General features: G+C 48.6%; 1 protein-coding gene across 8 annotated transcripts; it reads left to right on the top strand.

Annotated features, from left to right (window-relative positions):
- Nucleotides 1–612: 612 nt before the first annotated feature.
- Nucleotides 613–19,325, top strand: RPP40 (ribonuclease P/MRP subunit p40). Of its 8 annotated transcripts, none has more exons than XM_021100135.2 (9): nt 613–748; nt 6,446–6,650; nt 7,607–7,751; nt 8,922–8,990; nt 10,075–10,170; nt 11,673–11,798; nt 14,898–15,096; nt 15,225–15,359; nt 17,861–19,325. In XM_021100135.2, exons 3-9 carry the CDS (start codon nt 7,664–7,666, stop codon nt 18,057–18,059), a joined length of 912 nt encoding a protein of 303 aa, XP_020955794.2. In that variant the 5' UTR covers nt 613–748; nt 6,446–6,650; nt 7,607–7,663; the 3' UTR covers nt 18,060–19,325. The 8 variants fall into 8 exon arrangements, 6 of the variants coding, with proteins under 6 accessions (XP_020955794.2, XP_084823426.1, XP_020955791.2 ...); XM_084967300.1 differs by lacking the exon at nt 6,446–6,650 and adding an exon at nt 3,371–3,574 and having other exon boundaries at nt 613–1,766; nt 7,387–7,751; XM_005653448.4 differs by lacking the exon at nt 613–748 and adding an exon at nt 5,902–6,058.

Here is a 19,325-nt window from a genome sequence, read left to right as displayed (position 1 = left end):
GGTTATCAGTAAATGTGCAGTTTTTCAGAGCAGGTGTGACCTACTCTTGGGGCTCAAAGGGAGGAAAAGAAATAGCTTTCTCCTGATTTCATAGAGCATCTGTTCTTGGGTCACCTGTATGAGATGGCCGTTACCCATTACTCTCCTTACATCAGCGTTAATTTCAGTGTCATGTGATTTGTATTTTTCATCATCCTAATTTTTTTAAGCAGCTGGGCATTTTAAGCTGAAAATTAAAGTTATTTGTTATAGAGGAACTAATGGTGTACCCCCAAGGGTAGAATAAAGCATATGACTTGTTATAAGCTGTGAACAGTCTAGAAGTTTTTTCTCTGATCTGTAAAATTTTCCTTCTAAAGGCAATGATTCTTCATCCCTCCCTGTAGCCACACCCTTTGCAGTGTGATTTTGCAGGTGCTCCTACTGAGAGGCAGAATCTGTCCCCCAGACCTTGCATCAAGGCTGACCAGTGGAATGCAGTGGGTAAACTACTATGCCAGTTTGGGACCTAGGCTTAAAAGGTCTTGGATGCTTCTGCTTCTGCTTTCAGAACCCTGCCATCTCCGTCACAGCAAGCTCACATCAGCCTGCTGGAGGATGAGATGCTGTGGGGCATAGAACCAAGTTGCCCAACTGACAGCCAGCTCACCCCCAGAAGCTGAGCCCCCAGTCAACCCACAGCTGACCACACACACATGAAGGAGCCCAGCTGGGATCATCTTAAACTGCTGACCAGATTAATCATGAGGTAAGTGAGTACTGGAGTGGTTGTTATGCAGCAAGAGCTAACTAATACATATGCCTACTGCAGAGAGGATGCCAAGCATCAGTGGTATATTCATCCCAAGTTACTTGGCCAACAATAGGCACCCAATAGATGCCGATTTCCTTTCCCCAGTGTTTCATGTAGACATGCACGCCTATGATTGGCATGATTGGCGCTTCAGTGCATACAGTGCCCCACCCACAGGAGGAAAGAGGCGACCAGTCTGACCACTAGGGCCCAAGGGCAGCCTGCAAAATAAGAAGTTTGCCTTTGATCTGTTCTCTCCAAATCTAAACTCGGGAGGTCAGGGCTGTGGACAGATTTTAAGACAAGGGGCTCCCTCCTCTGTGGGGCCCCATCTTCCTTCTTTTGCTTTTGATCTCTGGAAAGAGGGAATGATCTCAGGCTGAGAAGTAGTTGGGAGGCAGTGCTTAACCCTTGGAAGCTTCCCGCTTGCACCCCTCGGCTCCCACACCAAATTCAATGCTGTCTCCCCACCTTGGGTCTGAGGAGAGATGCTGGTAGGAGGGGGTGTTCCCTCACCTCTGGCAGAGACGGCGGAGTTCAAGCACTTTACCCCCCTGAGGTCAGGGGGAGTCAGAGCCCCTAAAGCTGCACTCCCAATATAGTGGACACTTGCAATATGTGGGCACTAAGCCTGGAGTGACTGGTGTGAATTATGACATAGCGTTAGTATGAAATAGAGTGAATTTCAAAGATCGAGTCCACATCACAAAAGACTGTAAAACATTTCATTAAATCTTATATTGATTGCACATTAAAATGATAAGTTTGGGTATATTGGGTTAAGCAAATTACAATCAATTTCACTGGTTTCTTTTGTTTAATGTAATTATTAGGAAATTTAAAACTATAGCTGTGGCTCACATTCTATTTCTCCTAAACACAGCTGCCTTAGAGGATTGCCACCTTTTATTTGCTTTCCTTTTTAAATTTGTTTTTCCTTTTTTGGCTGCCCCAGAGCATGTGGAATTCCCAGGCCAGGAATCAGATCTGGGCTGTAGTTGCAACCTAAGCCACAGCTGCAGCAGCATTGAATCCTTATCCTGTCGTGCTGGCCAGGGCTCGAACCTGCATCCCATTGCTCCCCAAACACACCCATCCCATGGTGCCACAGTGGGAACACCGCCTGTAAAATTTTCCATTAATTTATTTTTATTTATCTATTAATTTATTTTTGTTTGTTTTTTAAGGATGGCCTCCATTTTCAAAGCTCAGCCTGTGTCCTCAAAAGACCAGAGGCCAAGTTATGCCATCTGAAATTTTAGACTAGTCTGTTTTTTGTTTCCATTTGTAAATAAAGGATTTAACAAAGCTCTTTAGCCCAGTATAACCTTAAATTTAAGGTTTAATTTTAAAATATATTCGCTTGAACATCATGCTAAGATTTGACCTCATTTTGCACGGGGTTTGCACAAGTGTGTGACAACACTGTCCTTGTCTTCAAGACAGTTCCTATTTAGTAGCTTGTCAAGGACTGGCCCCGGCCCCTGTTTCCATTTCTCATAGATTGTCGTCCTCCAGGGGGATTAAGGAACAAGGTTGAAAGTAAGTTTTCAGCTCTCAGAAAGCACAAAATTTTTCTTTCTATTGTTCCCCAACATTTCCAGTTTCTTTTTTTAAAAAAATTTATTTTACTGAAGTATAGTTGTATTAACTGTTGCTGTACAGCAAAGTCATTGTCATACATACATATACGTCCTTCAGTATTCTTCTCCATTATGGCTCATCGTAGGACACTGCATAGAGTTCTCTGTGTTAGACGTAGGACCTTGATGTTTAGCCCCTCTGGGTATAAGAGCTCACACCTGCTCACCCCAGCCTCCCACTCCATCCCTCCCCCAACCCCATCCTCTTGGCAACCACAAGTCTGTTCTGCTTGTCTGTGGGTCTGTCTCTGTTTTGTAGATAGCTTCATTTGTGTCATATTTTAGATTCCACATGTAAATGGTATTATATGGTATTTGTCTTTCTCTTTCTGGGTTACTTCACTTTGTTGCATCCATGTTGCGGCAAATGGCATCATTTCATTTGTTTTTATGGCTGAGTAGTATTCCACTGTGTACACAGGTACTGTATCTTCTCCATCCACTCCTATGTCAATGAACATTTAGGTTGCTTCCATGTCTTGGCTACTGTGAATAGTGCTGCTATGGATGTAGGGGTAGATGTATCTTTCTGGTTTGCTTTTGTTTCTTTTGTCTTTTGTCTTTTTAGGGCTGTACCCTGGCACATGGAAGTTCCCAGGCTAGGGGTCAAAACGGAGCTGCAGCCACCAGCCTTCGCCACAGCCACAGCAACACCAGAGCCAAGCCTTGTCTGCGACTTACACCAGAGGTCACAGCAACGCCAGATCGTTAACCCACTAAGTGAGGCCTGGAATTGAACTTGCGTCCACATGGGTGCTAGTCAGATTTGTTTCTGCTGAGCCACAACAGGAACTCCTTTTTACTGTCCTTTTTTTTTTTTTTTTTTTTTTGGCTTGCATGTATCTTTCTTTCTTTCTTTCTTTTTTTTTTTTTTTTTTTTTTTGTCTTTTTGCTATTTCTTTGGGCCGCACCCTCGGCATATGGAGGTTCCCAGGCTAGGGGTTGAATCGGAGCTGTAGCCACCGGCCTACGCCAGAGCCACAGCAACGCGGGATCCGAGCCGCGTCTGCAACCTACACCACAGCTCACGGCAACACCGGATCCTTAACCCACTGAGCAACGGCAGGGACCGAACCCGCAACCTCATGGTTCCTAGTCAGATTCGTTAACCACTGCGCCACGACGGGAACTCCTGCATGTATCTTTCTGAATGATAGTTTTGTCTGGGTATATGATATACCCAGGAGTGGGATTGCTGGATCATACCATTACTCGATCCTTAGTTTTCTGACTGGAGACTGTTCTCCATAGCGGCCGTACCGAGTTAGCCTTCCCACCAACCATGTAGGAGGGTTCCCTTTTCTCCACATCCTCTCCAGCATTTCTTATTTGTAGGGCATTTTTAGCTTCTAATCTCAGAAACCCCGATGGCAGTCCATGGCTGGGAGAAGAGCACAGTGCATGAGTCTGGAGCTAGAGCCCATCCTTGCACATGGAATTAGGTTTTGTCTTCTTTTTGTCTTTTCTTTTTTTTATGGCTGCACCTATGGCATATGGAAGTTCCCAGGCTAGGGGTCAAATTAGAGCTGCAGCTGCCGGCCTACCCCACAACCACAGCAACTTGGAATCCTTAACCCACTGAGTGAGGCCAAGGATCGAACCCACATCCTCATGGATACTGGTTGGATTTGTCACTGCTGAGCCACAATGGTAATGCCATAATTTTTTTTCAAAAAAAATTGAAAAAAATTCCAAATATTATGTGCCAAATCTTTGTATTTAGTAAGTTTATTTATTTAGTAAGTTTTTAAGAATAGGATCAGGAATTCCTGTCATGGCTCAGTGGAAACGAATCTGACTAGCATTCATGAGGACGCGGGTTCGATCCCTAGCCTGTCTCCGTGGGTTGAAGGATCAGGTGTTGTTCAATAGTTGTTGAGAAGCAACTGCTATTGAATTGTGTGGTAACCAAGAAGTATTGCTTTAAGTATTTTATATTCTAATACAATATTCATAAGTTACATCTAGATGCCATATTGTGATTTAGGATATTGGTAGTTGTTTGATTGACTTGCTATTCCTTCTTTCTCCTACTTAAAATAATGGAAAATAGGTTTTGCTTAGAGTGCTCTGAGATAATCTGACATTTGAGGCATAGGTCGCTGACATTAATGGCAGAAGATTTTCCAGTCTGTCTTCGTTTTATTATATATATATATATATATATATATATTTGCTTTTTAGGGCCCCACCCTGGAGGTTCCTAGGCTAGGGGTTGTTGAATCAGAGTTACAGCTGCCGGCCTACGCCACGGCTCGCGGCAACGCAGGACCCTTAACCCACTGAATGAGGCCAGGCATCACACACACATCTTCATGGATACTAGTCGGATTTGTTTCCGCTGAGCCACAACGGGAATTCCGTCTTAGTTTTGGAATTGCAAATACTTACCCCCTAAATCACTTAACTTCTGTCCTTCCAAATCTTTTAGTAAAATTAATGCTCCAGAAAGGTGTATCACAAATACTCTGTTTGCATCCTCTGTGTAGAACTGGGGCTGTGCATCCTCCAGTTTGAAAAGCGTGGAGTAGTACAGTACTTGGAGTTAAGCAGAAAAATTAGATGGAAAAATGAGTTATCACTATAACCTCCAAGAGCAACAAATTATTAAAAGCAGTTCCACATTGCTGTGGCTGTGGTGTAGGCCAGCAGCTACACCTCGGATTTGACCTCTAGCCTGGGAACCTCCATATGCCAGCGGGTGCAGCCCTAAAAACAAAAACAAAGTTGCAAAAGGGGATTCCCGCCTGGAGCAGTGGACTAAGGTCTGAAGTTGTCACTGCAGCGGCTGGGGTCACTGCTGTAGCTCAGGTTCCGTTCACATGCCACATGAGCAGCCAAAAAAAGTTCCAAAAAGATATGTAAAAAAGGATGTTAAAAGTAGTTCTGGGGAGTTCCCATCATGGCGCAGTGGTAACGAATCCGACTAGGAACCATGAGATTTCGGGTTCAATCCCTGACTTTGCTCAGTGGGTTAAGGACCCGGTGTTGCTGTGAGCTGTGGTGTAGGTTGCAGACGCGGCTCGGAACCTGTGTTGCTGTGGCTGTGGTGTAGGCCGACGGCTACAGCTCCGATTGGACCCCTAGCCCGGGAACCTCCTCCATATGCCGCGTGTGCGGCCCAAGAAATAGCAAAAAGACAAAAAAAAAAAAGAAAAATTAACTCGGAAGAAGTCTTAAGGAGTCCTATTGAAGGTACTGAGTACTACCTTTCTACGCAAAAGTTTGTGTAGAACTTGGGAAGGAGCAACCCCAGTCTAGAGAAAGGATTCAGGCAAGAGCATTCATTTCGGGCAGCGCACCTTCCCAGTACCCACCAGCGAGTTTTGCCCTGGGTTCACTGTCAGCCTAGTCCCGCACTCTGCGTCAGCCCCGCCCCTACCCTGGCCGCCTGAACACGTGTGGCCTGCAGGCACTGCGCATGCCCGCGGCGAAGGGGCGGGGCGGGCGAGGAGGGGCGGGGCTAGCCGAGCCCCGGCAGGGCCCGCGCGGGGAGAGTATGGCCACGCTGTGCAGGCTGCGGGAGGTTCCCCGGCACTTGCTGGTCTGCGAGAAGTCCAACTTCGGCCACGACAAGTCGCGCCACCGGCATATCGTGGAGACGCACTATTACAATTACAGGGTAAGTCTCCGCCCTGAGACCGCGAACCGAGCTCCATAGCGCGGAGGAGAGGGAGGCTTGGGACAGCCGGGCTCTCTTCCTCGGGAGCCCGCCCTCGGCGTGCGGAGGGGCTTGGGCCTCTCCAGGCATGCTGGGAACTGTAGTCTCCTAGCCTGTTCGGGTCTGCGGTTTGCCCCGCTACAGGACTACAACTCCCAGGATGCGCCGGCGCGGGGCGGTGTCCCGCCGTTGGAGGAAGGAGCGGGGCGGCGTGCGGCTGGCCGCTTGTTCCCACCGGGTCGCAGATTGGGCGCGTCCCGGGAGGGGCGGGGCCGGGGGTAGGCGGGCAATGCCCCGCACGTGGTCCGAACCGGACTCGCTCTTCCACAAACCGGTTTCCTTTCCCAGTGCGCCCGCCCGCGGGGGTCTTTCCTGAGCACCGCGCGCCGTCTGGCCGGGAGGCTGCTGGCTGTTCTGATCCGCCCCTCGGCCCTGGTTAGACGTCTGAGACACTGTGCCTTTTGCTTGGTGCCTTCCGCGATGTCCCACGGAAGCGAACCTTCTCGCCATCTCTTTGGCAGAAAGGCGCCGAGGTGGCCCTGCTCGCGAGCACGTAAGAGCGATGTTCGCTGTTGCCTCGTGAAAAGGTCAAGCTCACGGGGCGCCTTTTTCGTGGTTGCGGCGGGCGAGGCACCAGGGAGGTTAATTATTGGTTTATCCAGCATCTGCTGAGAGTAGAAAACTTCTGTAGCTCCCAGGCAAGTGTCTGGTGGGCCAGCTTCACCAACCCATTTAAGTGGAGGGGGCTTCAAAAAACCTTAAAATGAAAATGGCTTAAGCCTTTTATACTTTAAATCGATGAGCCTAATTTCAACTCGGGCCTGACCGGCCCCATCCTCAGACACAAGTGGTGACGCTGGTTCCTCTGGGCCAGACTGGTGTCCCAGCTTTGGGTGCGTGGTTTTTCAGGGTGTGGAGCACTTGGGCAGCATTTGAAATCTTTCAGGTTGAGTATCTCTGCTTTGGATGGAGAGCTCGTCACAGGCAGCCTGGGATGTGTTCCTTACCTCCCCGGTCTCATCTGTAGAGTTTTTCTACCTGAAAAGTGGAAACATCCAGCAGACTTCTGCTTCTTTGAAGCCTCATAATAATTGGCGTCCCTAAATTCCTTATGCCCTAAGGGACAGTTCCTTTGGTTCCAGCCTGGTACCAGGTGTAGGGATATTCCGCTGTCCGCTACGCAGATCTGGGGATGTGCACTTGTACCATATTTTCCTAAAAGTTAATTCATGTAGTGAAAGGAACAGGACCGAAAATACATCGTTCATTTGCAGAACATAAGACAAAAGCCAGAGCTTTCCATTAAAATTGTTTTGCTCATCAATACAGAAATGAAAAAACCTGGGTGTTGATCTATACGAAAGTCAAACTTGTTTAAACTGTGTCGTGGACTAAAATCTACAAAAACACGCACGCACTCTGCTCTACATGTGAAACGAACACAATGCTATAAGTCCACTATACTTCAGCTTTTAAAAATAAGCCTTGTTATATTCTGCCTACCAATAGGTTTCCTTTCTGATTCCTGAATGTGGGATACTCTCAAAAGAACTGAAAGACCTGGTCATGGCGTTTGGACCTTATTACTCTGTGAAGGATTTACCTCTTCATGAATTAATCACCCACGAATTCATTAATACTTTTGTAAAGAAAGGTAAGAAAAGCCGTGTAGTGTCTGTGAATGTGGTGAGATGACATCCAGGGGGAGGGCACCAAAGTACTAGAGTTCTTCTTGTTTTTTTATTTATTTGTTTCTTTAGGGCTTTTTTTTTTTAGGGCCACAACCAGGGCATATGGAGGTTGCCAGGCTAGGGGTTGAATTGGAGCTATAGCTGCCGGCCTACACCACCGCCACAGCAACGCCAGGTCCTTAACCCACTGAGCGGGGCCAGGGATGCAGCCCAAATCCTCATGGATACTAACGGCTGAGTCATGTTCTTAAGTGCTGAGCCCTGACGGGAACTCATTTATTTATTTATTTGGCCATGCCCTCGGCGTGTAGAAGTTCCCAGGCCAGCGATTAAACCCAAGTCACAGCAGCGACCTGAGCCACTGCAGCGACAACACTAGATCCTTAACCTGCTGAACTGCACGGGAGCTGCCGCTTCTCCTGTTTGAGTAGGGCTGGCAGAGACCGTCTGTGTGGTCCCTTCATCTCCCAGTGTGTGCGCTCATTAGATGGTGGTTTCTGCTTTTTTTGTGGCGGGGGCCACACCTGCGGCATATGGAAGTTCCCAGCCTGGGGGTTGAATCGGAGCTACAGCTGCTGGCCTACACCACAGCCACAGCAACGCGGGATCCAAGCTACGTCTGTGACAGACCACAGCTCACGGCAAAATGCCAGATCCTTAACCCACTGAGCGAGGCCAGGCATTGAACCTGTCTCCTCCTGGAGGCGCGTCAGAGTCCTTCCTGCTGAGCCACGACAGGAACTCCTGAGTAGCTTTCTTGACTTGAACGCAAGTTCCTGGCGCAGTTGAGTCTTCACCTGGCCTCTCCCTCTCAGGTGTGCACAGTCACCTACCCGCTCACCTCCTGCCTCTCTGCCAGCATCCCCAAGGGTACGCACTCCATCCTGAGTCCATTTTCTGTGCGATGGTAGAGTCCGCGGGCACCAGCAGGCCCCGGGCGCCGACGTGGACGAGCCATGCTTGGCCTTCGTGTCCTCCAGCTTTGCTTTGTCGGGTCGGAGGGCCCCTGAGGGAGCTGGAGCTGGAGCAGTGACCCGGAAGATGGTGTCATCACGTGAAAATACTCCAGCAGCCTTTGCAGGAGTGGCCTTTTTTTTCTCGCCTTCGTTCTCCTCTGGGCTTTTCGTTTCCAGGTTCGTGCTCTGCCCTAACGTACAACGCGAACATCGACGAGGATAACGCTGCCGCCCTCCTGCCCAACGGTAACGACTTGCGTTTTTCATTCTGTCTGTAATTGTAAAGGAAGTACGCCCTGTAAAAAAGAAAATGCCAGGGCTCCAGGGGAAGAGTGGAAGCCCCCTTCATCCCCTTCCCTCCGAACTCACTCCCCTTCCTGGAAGAACTGTTGTTAGCAGGGTGCTGTTTATTCTTCTAGACGTGTTCTGTGAATTTATAGACACACAGACCCCGGCCTGGCTGCACCTGCGGCATAGGGAAGTTCCCAGTCCAGGGATCGAATCTGAGCTGCAGCTGCAACACCACCAGATCCTTAACCCGTGGCACCACAGCGAGAAGTCCCCCGGGTGGTTCTTTTTTTATAAAATACCTGTCGTACTCCATTTTCTCGTTTTGCCTTTTTCCCAAACTGTATGTCATAGACAGCTCTCGATTGTAGTGCATGAAGTTTTAATTTACCTTTTTTTTTGCTTTGCTTTTTAGGGTTGCACTGATGGCAAATGGAGGTTCCCAGACTAGGGGTCCAATCGGAGCTACAGCTGCCGGCCTACACCACAGCCCCAGCAACATAGGATCCGAGCCACGTTTGCAACCTACACCACAGCTCATGGCAGCACCTTACCGTGAGCTGAGGTTAACATCCGTAACCCACTGAGGAGGCCAGGGATCAAACCCGCAACCTCATGGTTCCTAGTCGGAGTTGTTTCCGCCGAGCCACGTCGGGAACTCCTAATCTACCATTTTTTTTTTTTTTTTTTAATCTACCATTTTTAATGTTTTAAAAAAACATTCTATACAAAGAACTGTATTCATTTATACATTTATTTATTCTTTCAGTAGAAATTTAGGTAATTCTAATTTCACTGTAATAAATAATTTCTTTATACATATAATGTTTAAATAATACCTTCATATTGTAAAATATAAATATGTATAAACGGTACCCTCGTATTATAAGAAGATGTATGTATTAATACATAATAATATCCTTGAATCTTAAGTAAGAGTCCTTGTGTGCCCTGGTATTTAACTGCACAATTTGCCTTGGTTTCTCTTAGAGAACACATATTATTTTCAACATCTCATATGGGAATTATTATTTGATTATAGGGAAATTAATTTTATCACTGGATAAAGACACTTATGAAGAAACTGGACTTCAGGGTCGTCCGTCTCGGTATTCTGGCAGGAAAATCATGAAATTTAGTGAGTATTACACTCGCCCCGTCGGTTTCTAGCTAGGTAGTTGTCTTCCTGAGGCAATTTAAATCTAAATGTTTGAATTGCCTCTATTCTCTTGGTCAGAAAAAGTGTGGCTCTTTCTTGCCTTTAGAGCTCCTGCCTCCGGGGGCTCTCGGTTGGGCGTCAGAGAGGACGAGATGCTGCGAGCGTCTGTTTGCCTTCAGCTTCGGCTGCACCTTGGCAAGATCCTAGCCCTGCACGTGGTCCATTAGGTGTATAGGTTTTGGGTCAGAAATTCAAAGGATGCACCCACCTCGTTCTTCATAAAGAACTTCCTTTAATTTCCCCAAATTTGATGAATGCTAGTAGAAATTCACCCACGAGTGAAGAGACATAGAGCTGCTGAGGGTCTGGCTTGAACACCCCTAGTGAGGGCTGCCACCGCCACAGGCAGGTCAGAGGGGCATCTGCCCTTGGTCTTAGACTAGGAAGAGAGTGAACTGAACACGTCTGCGGTAGAAACGGACCCACAGGTTTCAAAAGCAAACTTAGGGCTACCAGAGGGGAAACGTCGTTTGGGGGAGGGCTAATTAGGAGTTTGGGGTTAACGTGTGCACACTATTCTGTGTGAAATAGGTAACTAACAAGGATTGAATAGCACAGGGAGCTCTTCTCAATATTCTGTAATAACCTATATTCTGAAAAAGAATAGATGTATGTGTGTGGATAACTGAATCACTTAGCTGTACACCTGAAGCTGACATAACATTGTCTGTCAGCTACACGCCAATCAAATTTATTTATTTATTTATTTATTTGCTTTTTAGGGCCACACCCGAGGCATATGGAAGGTCCCAGGCTAGGGGTCAAATTGGAGCTGCAGCTGCCAGCCTACACCACAGCCCCAGCAACGCCGGATCCTTAGCCCACAGAGCAAGGCCAGGGATCAAACCCACAGCCTCAGGGATGCTCTTCAGGTTTGTAACCGCTGAGCCCCAATAGGAACTCCCTCCAATAAAATCTAAAAATGAAGTAAAATGTTTGTTGTGCTTAGCTCTTAATGCCAGAAATGCCCTTAAAGGCAGAATTTTGATGTAGTAAACCAAAGGGCAGGCAAGAAGGACAAAGGAACTTTTTATCCATAAAATTTTCAAAGCAGGAGTTCCCGTCGTGGCGCAGTGGTTAACGAATCTGACTAGGAACCATGAGGTTGCGGGTTCAGTCCCTGCCCTTGCTCAGTGGGTTAAGGATCCGGCGTTGCCGTGAGCTGTGGTGTAGGTCACAGACACAGCTCAGATCTGGCATTGCTGTGGCTCTGGCGTAGGCTGGCAGCTACAGCTCCGATTAGACCCCTAGCCTGGGAACCTCCATATGCCGCGGGAGCGGCCCAAGAAATGGCAAAAAGACAAAAAAAAAGAAAAAAAAAATTTTTTTTCAAAGCACCCGATGACTTCAGTCGGCATGCTTTGCACAGTGTGGGCTGTGTGTGTGAATGCATTGTCTGTTCCTCTTTCTGTTTTTCAAAGTCGTTTCCATTGATTTGATGGATTTATCCTTTCACCCGGCCTCTAAGAAGTATGAAAGAGTATCCTGGGCCTTCAAAGAAAAGAAGCCGTTGAGGTTTGATTTCCTTTTGGCGTGGCATCAAACAGGTATGAAAAATAAATTGTGAGACGATCCAGCGATTTTTAAATCTAATTGCTCATTAAAGGGGGAGTCGGGGAGGCTGGGACGCTGATTCACCCCGACGGTCAGGGATGTCATGTGTCCAGATGTGCAGCGGTGGTTACACGGGGATGTTGTATATCCAGATGGATACACACCACCTGCTCTTTGAAGGTTCACTTTCTACTCCTTGACTTTACAAGGAGAGCGGAACTAGGTAGGGTCGAGCGTGGGTTTTGTAGCAAAGCCGTCTGAGGGGCAGTGGCCTTCCAGCAGCAAGAGTGGCCCCACCAGAACCACACAGCATCTCAGCCTCCAGCCACCAGGGCTTTGAACTGTGTCTGAGCGTCTGTGCCTCATCTCGATTTATTTTGTGCATCTGTTAGCAAGATGTGTCCTAAGGTAATTGGCCTTTTTTGCTTTACGCTGTTTCGACTTAACGAAAGGTGCCGTTCCCGAGAGCTGCGTCCAGGGCCATCTAGGCGTGCATCCGTCTGCCTCCATCTCCTCGGCTTCTGTGTCGACCCAGAGCTCGGAGGCTCAGAGCAGCTCGCCATTTTCCGTTTCTCTCCTTTCTTCCTCCAGTTTCCCTCCAACAGCCTCGGCTGGAGAGTTTTAAAATAACACCAATTTGGAGTTCCATCGTGGCTCAGTGGAAACGAATCTGACTAGCATCCATGAGGACGCAGGTTCAATCCCTGGCCTTACTCAGTGGGGTTGCCGTGAGCTATGGTGTAGGCTGGCAGCTGTAGCTCCGATTTGACCCCTAGCCTGGGAACCTCCATATGCTGCAGGTGTGGCCCTAAAAAGACAAAAAAAAATAAATAAAGTAAGATAAAATAACACCAATTACAGTGATATACGCAAACTGCTAATTCCTTTTTGCAGGGTAGTAATCAGGCGCAGCATTCAATGTCAGATTAAATTTGTTGTCACTTTTAACTGATTGGAACAATACATGTAGTTCAGAGTTTGATGTTCACGAGATAATTTAATCCGCCCGCATCTTTAGGGCGTTCCCACTGTGGTTCAGCAGTAACGAAGCCGACTAGTATCCATGAGTCAACTAGTATCCATGAGGCAGTGGGGTCAATCCCTGGCCTTGCTCAGGGGGTCAAGGTCCAGTGTTGCCATGAGCTGGGGTGTAGGTCGCAGACACAGCTCGGATCCACATTGCTGTGGCTGTGGTGTAGGCCGGCAGCTGTGGCTCCGACTTGACCCCTAGCCCGGGAACCTCCATATGCCGAGGCAGCAGCCCGAAAAAGCAAAAAAAAAAGTATATATTTGTTCCAAACCAAGATTACAATGAACCAGATCTTGGCGGTGCGCTGGGGGAAGACGGGAGCCCATCGCTCCATCCTGGAGAGAGGCCCTCTGACGGCACCTCCAGGGAATCTGTACTCAGTGGGAGCCGCAGGGCCTCCAAACTGTGGTGCTGCTCCTGGTGTGGTGCAGACAGAGGGCAGAGGGCTGACCTCTCGGTGGCCGGAAGCCTTCATGAGGGACGGCCTCCTTTACACCGGGTTCTGGAGAGCTCTGCGTTCCTCAGGCTCCTGTGTATTTTAAGGGCTTGTCAGGACCTGTGGAAGAGCTGAGATTTCACCCTCTTTGCAGGCTCTGAAGTTAGGCCGTATGATCTCGTGGGTGCTGAGCCCTAGGACAGAGCAGTGGTGGCCAGAGCTTCTGCGTCTGCCCCAACCCCCAGGTCCTGCTTCCTGCAGGGACTGCGTGGTGGGCAGGTGATGCCGGCTCAGGCGGTAGGATGCGTTATAAGAGGGGAACCTGGAGGCTCAGGAGGTCAGGTCTCTGATCCAGGACAGTGAGCCTGCTGACCTCTGCCCTGTGGGGAGGGAGAGCGGGTTTCTAACACGCTGCACAGTAAGGAAGCCTGCTCTCTGCTCCGGGGCGCTGCTCCTTCCTCTTCCAGTCCTTCAGGACACACTTTATCCTATTTGTTTATTTATGAGTTTTGGCCGTGCCCACAACATGCAGACGTTCCTGTGCTAGGGATCCAGTCCACACCACGGCAGTGCCAATGGTGGATCCTTAACCTTGAGGCCACCGGGGAGCTCTCCTCCTGGGTTTTCTTTTTCTCCCTTTTTCTTTTTTTGTCTTTTTAGGGCCACACCTGTGGCATATTTAAGTTCCCAGGCTAGGGGCCATATAGGAGCTGCAGTTGCCGGCCTACACCACAGCCACAGCACACCAGATCCGAGCCGAATCTGCCACCTACACCACAGCTCACGGCAGTGCCGGATCCTTCATCTGCTGAGCGAGGCCAGGGATCGAACCCGTGTCCTCATGGATCCTAGTCCAGTTGTTACTGCTGAGCCACGGTGGAAACTCCCTCCTCCTGGGTTTTATTTTTTATTTTATTTTATTTTTTTTTTATTTTTTTTGCTATTTCTTGGGCCGCTCCCGTGGCATATGGAGGTTCCCAGGCTAGGGGTCTAATCGGAGCTGTAGCCACCGGCCTACGCCAGAGCCACAGCAACGCAGGATCCGAGCCGCGTCTGCGACCTACACCACAGCTCACGGCAACGCCGGATCGTTAACCCACTGAGCAAGGGCAGGGATCGAACCCGCAACCTCATGGTTCCTAGTCGGATTCGTTAACCACTGTGCCACGACGGGAACTCCCTCCTCCTGGGTTTTAAAGACGAGTTGGACTGAGACTCTGTTACTGGGTTCCTCTCTCTTTCCTTTTGCATAGAGTGTGAAAATGTGCTCCTTTCTCTATGGAGTTCACTAATTTTATTGAAACCTAAGTCATGCTTTGGGTTTTTTTTTACTAAGTGAAAAGTTTCTTAGTAAACAAGCATGTGTGATGAGACTGGTATGCGTTGACTCTGAAAGGGTTATGATTTTCCAGGAAAAGTGTGACAGAAGGTGGGTGTTTACCGAGCTTTGACACAAGGAGCTGAAAGGAACCGAAATGGTTCTAATTTGAACAAGGCTTCGCACCACCTGCTTCGGTCGTACTGCATCCTACCTGCTTCCGGAAGCCCCCCGGTGGGAGGGGTGGACTCAGGGATTCTCCAAGCTCGTTTACACGATTCAAGTGGCCTTATTTGGTGTGTTTGAAGGTGCAGAAGAATCAACGCTGATGTCGTACTTTTCCAGTTACCGAATTCAGGAGCATCGGCCAAAAATAGCAGTGAGCTCGGTGGCAGATCTGCAGTGCCCGGTGCTGCGGAGCAGCGAGCTGGGGGGCCAGCCGGACACGGCCTGCAGCGCCCTGGAGCTCTTTGACTGGCTGGGCGCCGTCTTCAGCCACGCGGAGCTGTGGGTACCAGGGCCCCTGGGTCTTGGAGGGCTTGGGCTGGCTTCTTGTTTGTAATAGGGGTGTAGTGCTTTCAGGTGTGTGGTGGTGGATCTCAGCATCTTTTCTTTGGTTCTTTCTTTGGTTACAGAAATAACGAGCCTGACAGTTTCCTATCAAGCTATTGCTGTCCTCAGCCAAGCACAGTGGTGGCCAGAGCTTCCTTGTGCACCATCACCGGGTTCATCCTTCCAGAGAAGATATGCCTCCTGTTGGAACAGCTGTGGTGAGAAGGCCCTTTGCCTTTCAGGTCCTGCGCCTACCCGTTGTTTCCGGGATGCTCTCACACACGCGTCCCCTCTGCTCTTGCCTGGGCTCAGGCGCAGTAATATTATCCTTTTTTTTTTTTCTTTCTTTCTTTTTTGTCTGCGCTGCGGCCTATGGAAGTTCCCGGGCCAGGGATCAGAGCTGAGCCACAGGTGTGACCTACCCTGAAGCTGCAGCAGCTCCAGATCCTTTAACCCACACTGCTGGGCCAGGGGTCCGGCCTGCGTCCTGGTGCTGCGGAGATGCCACGACCCTGTTGCTCCGCGGTGGGAACGCCAGTCTGATCACCTTAAACGAGGTGGAACCCTTGGTGAAATTGCTGGCTGTCCCTCCTTGTGCAGAGACGAAGAGTAGGTGGGGGAGGGATAAGTTGGGGGGCTGGGACTAAGAGAAACACGCTACCATATGTAAAATAGAGAGACAGGAGTTCCCTGGCAGCTCAGTGGGTTAAGGATGTGGTGTCGCTGCTGTGGCTCGAGTTTGATCCCTGGCCCCTGGAACTTCTGTATGCCGTGCATGTGGCCCAGTAAACAAATAGAGAAACAACAAGGACCTACCTTATAGCATAGGAACTGTATGCAATAACCTGTAATAAGCTAGACTGCAGAGGAATCTGAATAAGGATACGTATATATTAAAGAATCCTGGAGTTCCTGTCATGGCTCAGTGGTTAACGAATCCAACTAGGAACCATGAGGTTGCGGGTTCGATCCTTGGCCTTGCTCAGTGGGTTAAGGATTTGGCGTTGCCGTGAGCTGTGGTGTAGGTCGCAGGTGCGGCTCAGATCCTGTGTTGCTGTGGCTCTGGCAGAGGCCGGTGGCTGCAGCTCCATTAGACCCCTAGGCTGGGAACCTCCATGTGCCGTGGGAGCAGCTCAAGAAATGGCAAAAAGCCAAAAAATAACAACCTTTGTTGTAAACCTGACAATAACCCATTATAAATCAGCTATACTTAGAAAAGAGCAGAACTTCCCTGTGCTGGTTGAGCACAAAGTGCTCATTTTTCCTGCTCTGCACGCCCACCCCCCACCCCCCGTGTGAGTGTAGTTGACTTATAACATCATGGAAGAAGACAGCGGTGGGGATTCTGGTTGTGGTGCCGCGGAAATGCATCCACCTAGTAGCCTTGAGGACACAGGTTCGATCCTGGCCTCGCTCAGTCAGATGGGGATCCAGCATTGCTGTGAGCTGCGTTGTAGGCCGGCAGCTACAGCTTTGATTCAACCCCTGGGAACGTCCATATGCTGCAGGTGTGGCCCCAAAAAGAAAAAAAAAAAATAGTGGCTCCAAAAAGAAAAAAAAGTCCCTTCTCTACAGAACACACTGTGGTCTCTTTAAGTCCTGGAGAGCCGCGAAATGTTGCATTTGGCAACAGGGGCGCGAAGGGAGCTGCCCCCCGTGTCCCCATCACACCCAAGGTCCGCTCCAGCTCTAACACCGTGAATCGCAGGGCGTCAGGGACACACCAAGGTTTTTATAGTGTTGGGTTGTCCGTTCTGGGCGGCGCTACACAAAGGAAACGTCCGCAAACTCGAGTCCCGAGTCGAAGACTCTCAGGCAAGCTTGGCGCCCCTCGGTCTTCACGCGAAAAATGCCTGAGACTTAAGGGTTGGGGGTTTTCCTTCGCAAACGCAGCCTCCTTTTTCACAATCATTGGCTTCATAATTTGATTTTCCTCAATGAGAAGGTTGAAGTTTTTAAAATGTGATGTGTTTTCAGTAAGAAATTCAGTAATTATTCTGCAGTGTCTTGGTTTATGGGGACTCCGAAAGCAGCGCTGCTGAAGGGAGGGAGGCGATTCTTACCCCATCTGCGGGATTTTTTATTCTTCGAATCTCGTGCGATCGTCCACAGGGAGGGTGGGACAGCTGACCTCTGTTCGGTGTGCTGCGTGTGGGGGATGAACCCTTGTTGAATTCATAGTGTAGCACCAGGAATCTAATTTGCATCGCCTCATTTTTATAAACAAAAGCTAAGGTCAGAGTTCCCACTGTGGAGCAGTGGGTTGAGGGCTTGGCACTGCTGTGGCTCGGATTCTGTCCCAGGCCCCCAAGTCACCTCTACATGCCCTGGGTGCAGCAAAAACAAACAAACAAAAAAACCCTGAAGTCTGAGCTTCCTGGGAACATCAAAAAATACCACTTGTACTGAATAAGTAAGAAATAAGGGGAGTTCCCATTGTGGCTCAGCGGAAATGAGCCCCGACTAGCATCCATGAGGACTCAGGCTCGATCCCTGGCCTTGCTCAGTGGGTTAAGGATCCACCGTTGCCCTGAGCTGTGGTGTAGGTCGAAGACGTGGCTCAGATCCCGCGTTGCTGTGGCTGTGATGCAGTTTAGCTCCGATTGGACCCCTAGCCCGGGAACTTCTATGTGCCAAGGGTGCAACCCTGGAAAGCAAAAAATAAATACGTAAATATATAAATTCTCCCTGTTTGTTAAGAATTATCTGTCTTTTTCAGTCGCTACTTTGATGAACCAAAGTTGGCTCCGTGGGTGACACTGGCGGTTCAAGGCTTTGCCGACAGCCCTGTTTCCTGGAGAGAAAACGAGCACGGGTTTCGCAGAGGAGGAGAGCACTTGTACAACTTCGTGATTTTTAACAATCGGGACTATTGGCTTCACATGGCTGTGGGAGCAGATGATGACTGTCCCCCGTAGAAAGCGCAGAATTTAGGGTCCTGTTTGTTCATGTGCGTTGTCATGCTGCTTGATGGTAAAAGGACCGTGTGTTCACTCAGACTTGATGGTGGTGACATTTCTCAGACGAGCCTCTCTTAGCACCTGCTCCAGACTCGGGCCCATCCTGCGGCTGCAGCCGGGCCTGCCGTCCAGTGGGAGTTCGTGGCTGATTTGTCCCTTTGGTAGGAGCCCACGTAGGGTTACTGCCTGGTGCCAGGATGACCAGGGGTCAGGTTTCACGGGACCATTGGGTAAGCGGGACTCGGGCTCCTGCTTGTAACCTCTTTGCATAATAATACAAAGAAATTCTTCCGTCCTGCTTGCCAGAGCCTGTTCCTGCTGTAAGTGCTGTTCCTCTTTGACCCTGTTTAATTCTCACATCAGAGGGAACAAGCGCAGAGGGTGTAAGCTTCCCGAGGCCACCCTTGCTCGTGGGTCTGAGATCAGTCCCAGGCCAGCTGGTTCCTGAGTGTGCGTTCTCGCTCTCCTTATTCTGGGTCAGGAGAGAGATTTGGAATCTGCGTATATTAAGGAACAAGTTGAAAGAATTTCTTCCCCAGCAGCATGGCTCACTTCCAGCACGGCTGGAATTTTTTTTCCCAGCTAAAAGCGATGAAAACTTCTGGAATACCTTGTATCAAGAATCATTTTTCAAAATGTATCAATGAGCTGCAGAATAATTAAGAATTCTCAAAGGCTGTATAATTTTTATTTGGCCATATGGAGTTAAATTAGAAATCAATAGCAAAAAGATCCTTGAAGCCCTCCCCCCAAAGCCCCCATTATATGGGGACAAAATAAAATAACTCATAAGTCCATAAATCCAAAGAGAAATTTTTGAAGTAATTTGAAATGAATTCTTTTTAAAAAACTGGAATTTGTGGGTTGCTCCTAAAGCAGTACTAAGAGGAAAACTTGTAGCTTTAACTACTTGTATGAAAGGAAGAATGCACGGGCAACTCTGTCCGGTCACTTATGATGGAGCCTGATGATATGCAAAAATAGAATGTGTACATGTCTGTGTAACTAGGTCACCATGCTGTACAGTAGGAAAAAATTGTATTGGGGAAATAACTTTAAAAAAAAAAGTTAAAAAAAGAACAGCCTCAAATCAGTGACTTCCGTTTCCACACTAAGAGACAGAAAAAGGAGAGCAAATTAAATGCAAAGTAAGCAGAAGAAAGGGAATAATAAAGATTAAAATGCCAGTCAATGAAATAAAAGACAAAAAACAATAGAGAAAAA

The sequence above is a fragment of the Sus scrofa genome, chromosome 7, assembly GCF_054392235.1.
Source record: "Sus scrofa isolate SSC_HxYL_T2T_F1_AM1 chromosome 7, Sscrofa_HxYL_maternal_Yorkshire_Landrace_v2.0, whole genome shotgun sequence".
NCBI lineage: Eukaryota > Metazoa > Chordata > Mammalia > Artiodactyla > Suidae > Sus > Sus scrofa.
This window is presented reverse-complemented; position numbering and strand designations above follow the sequence as displayed.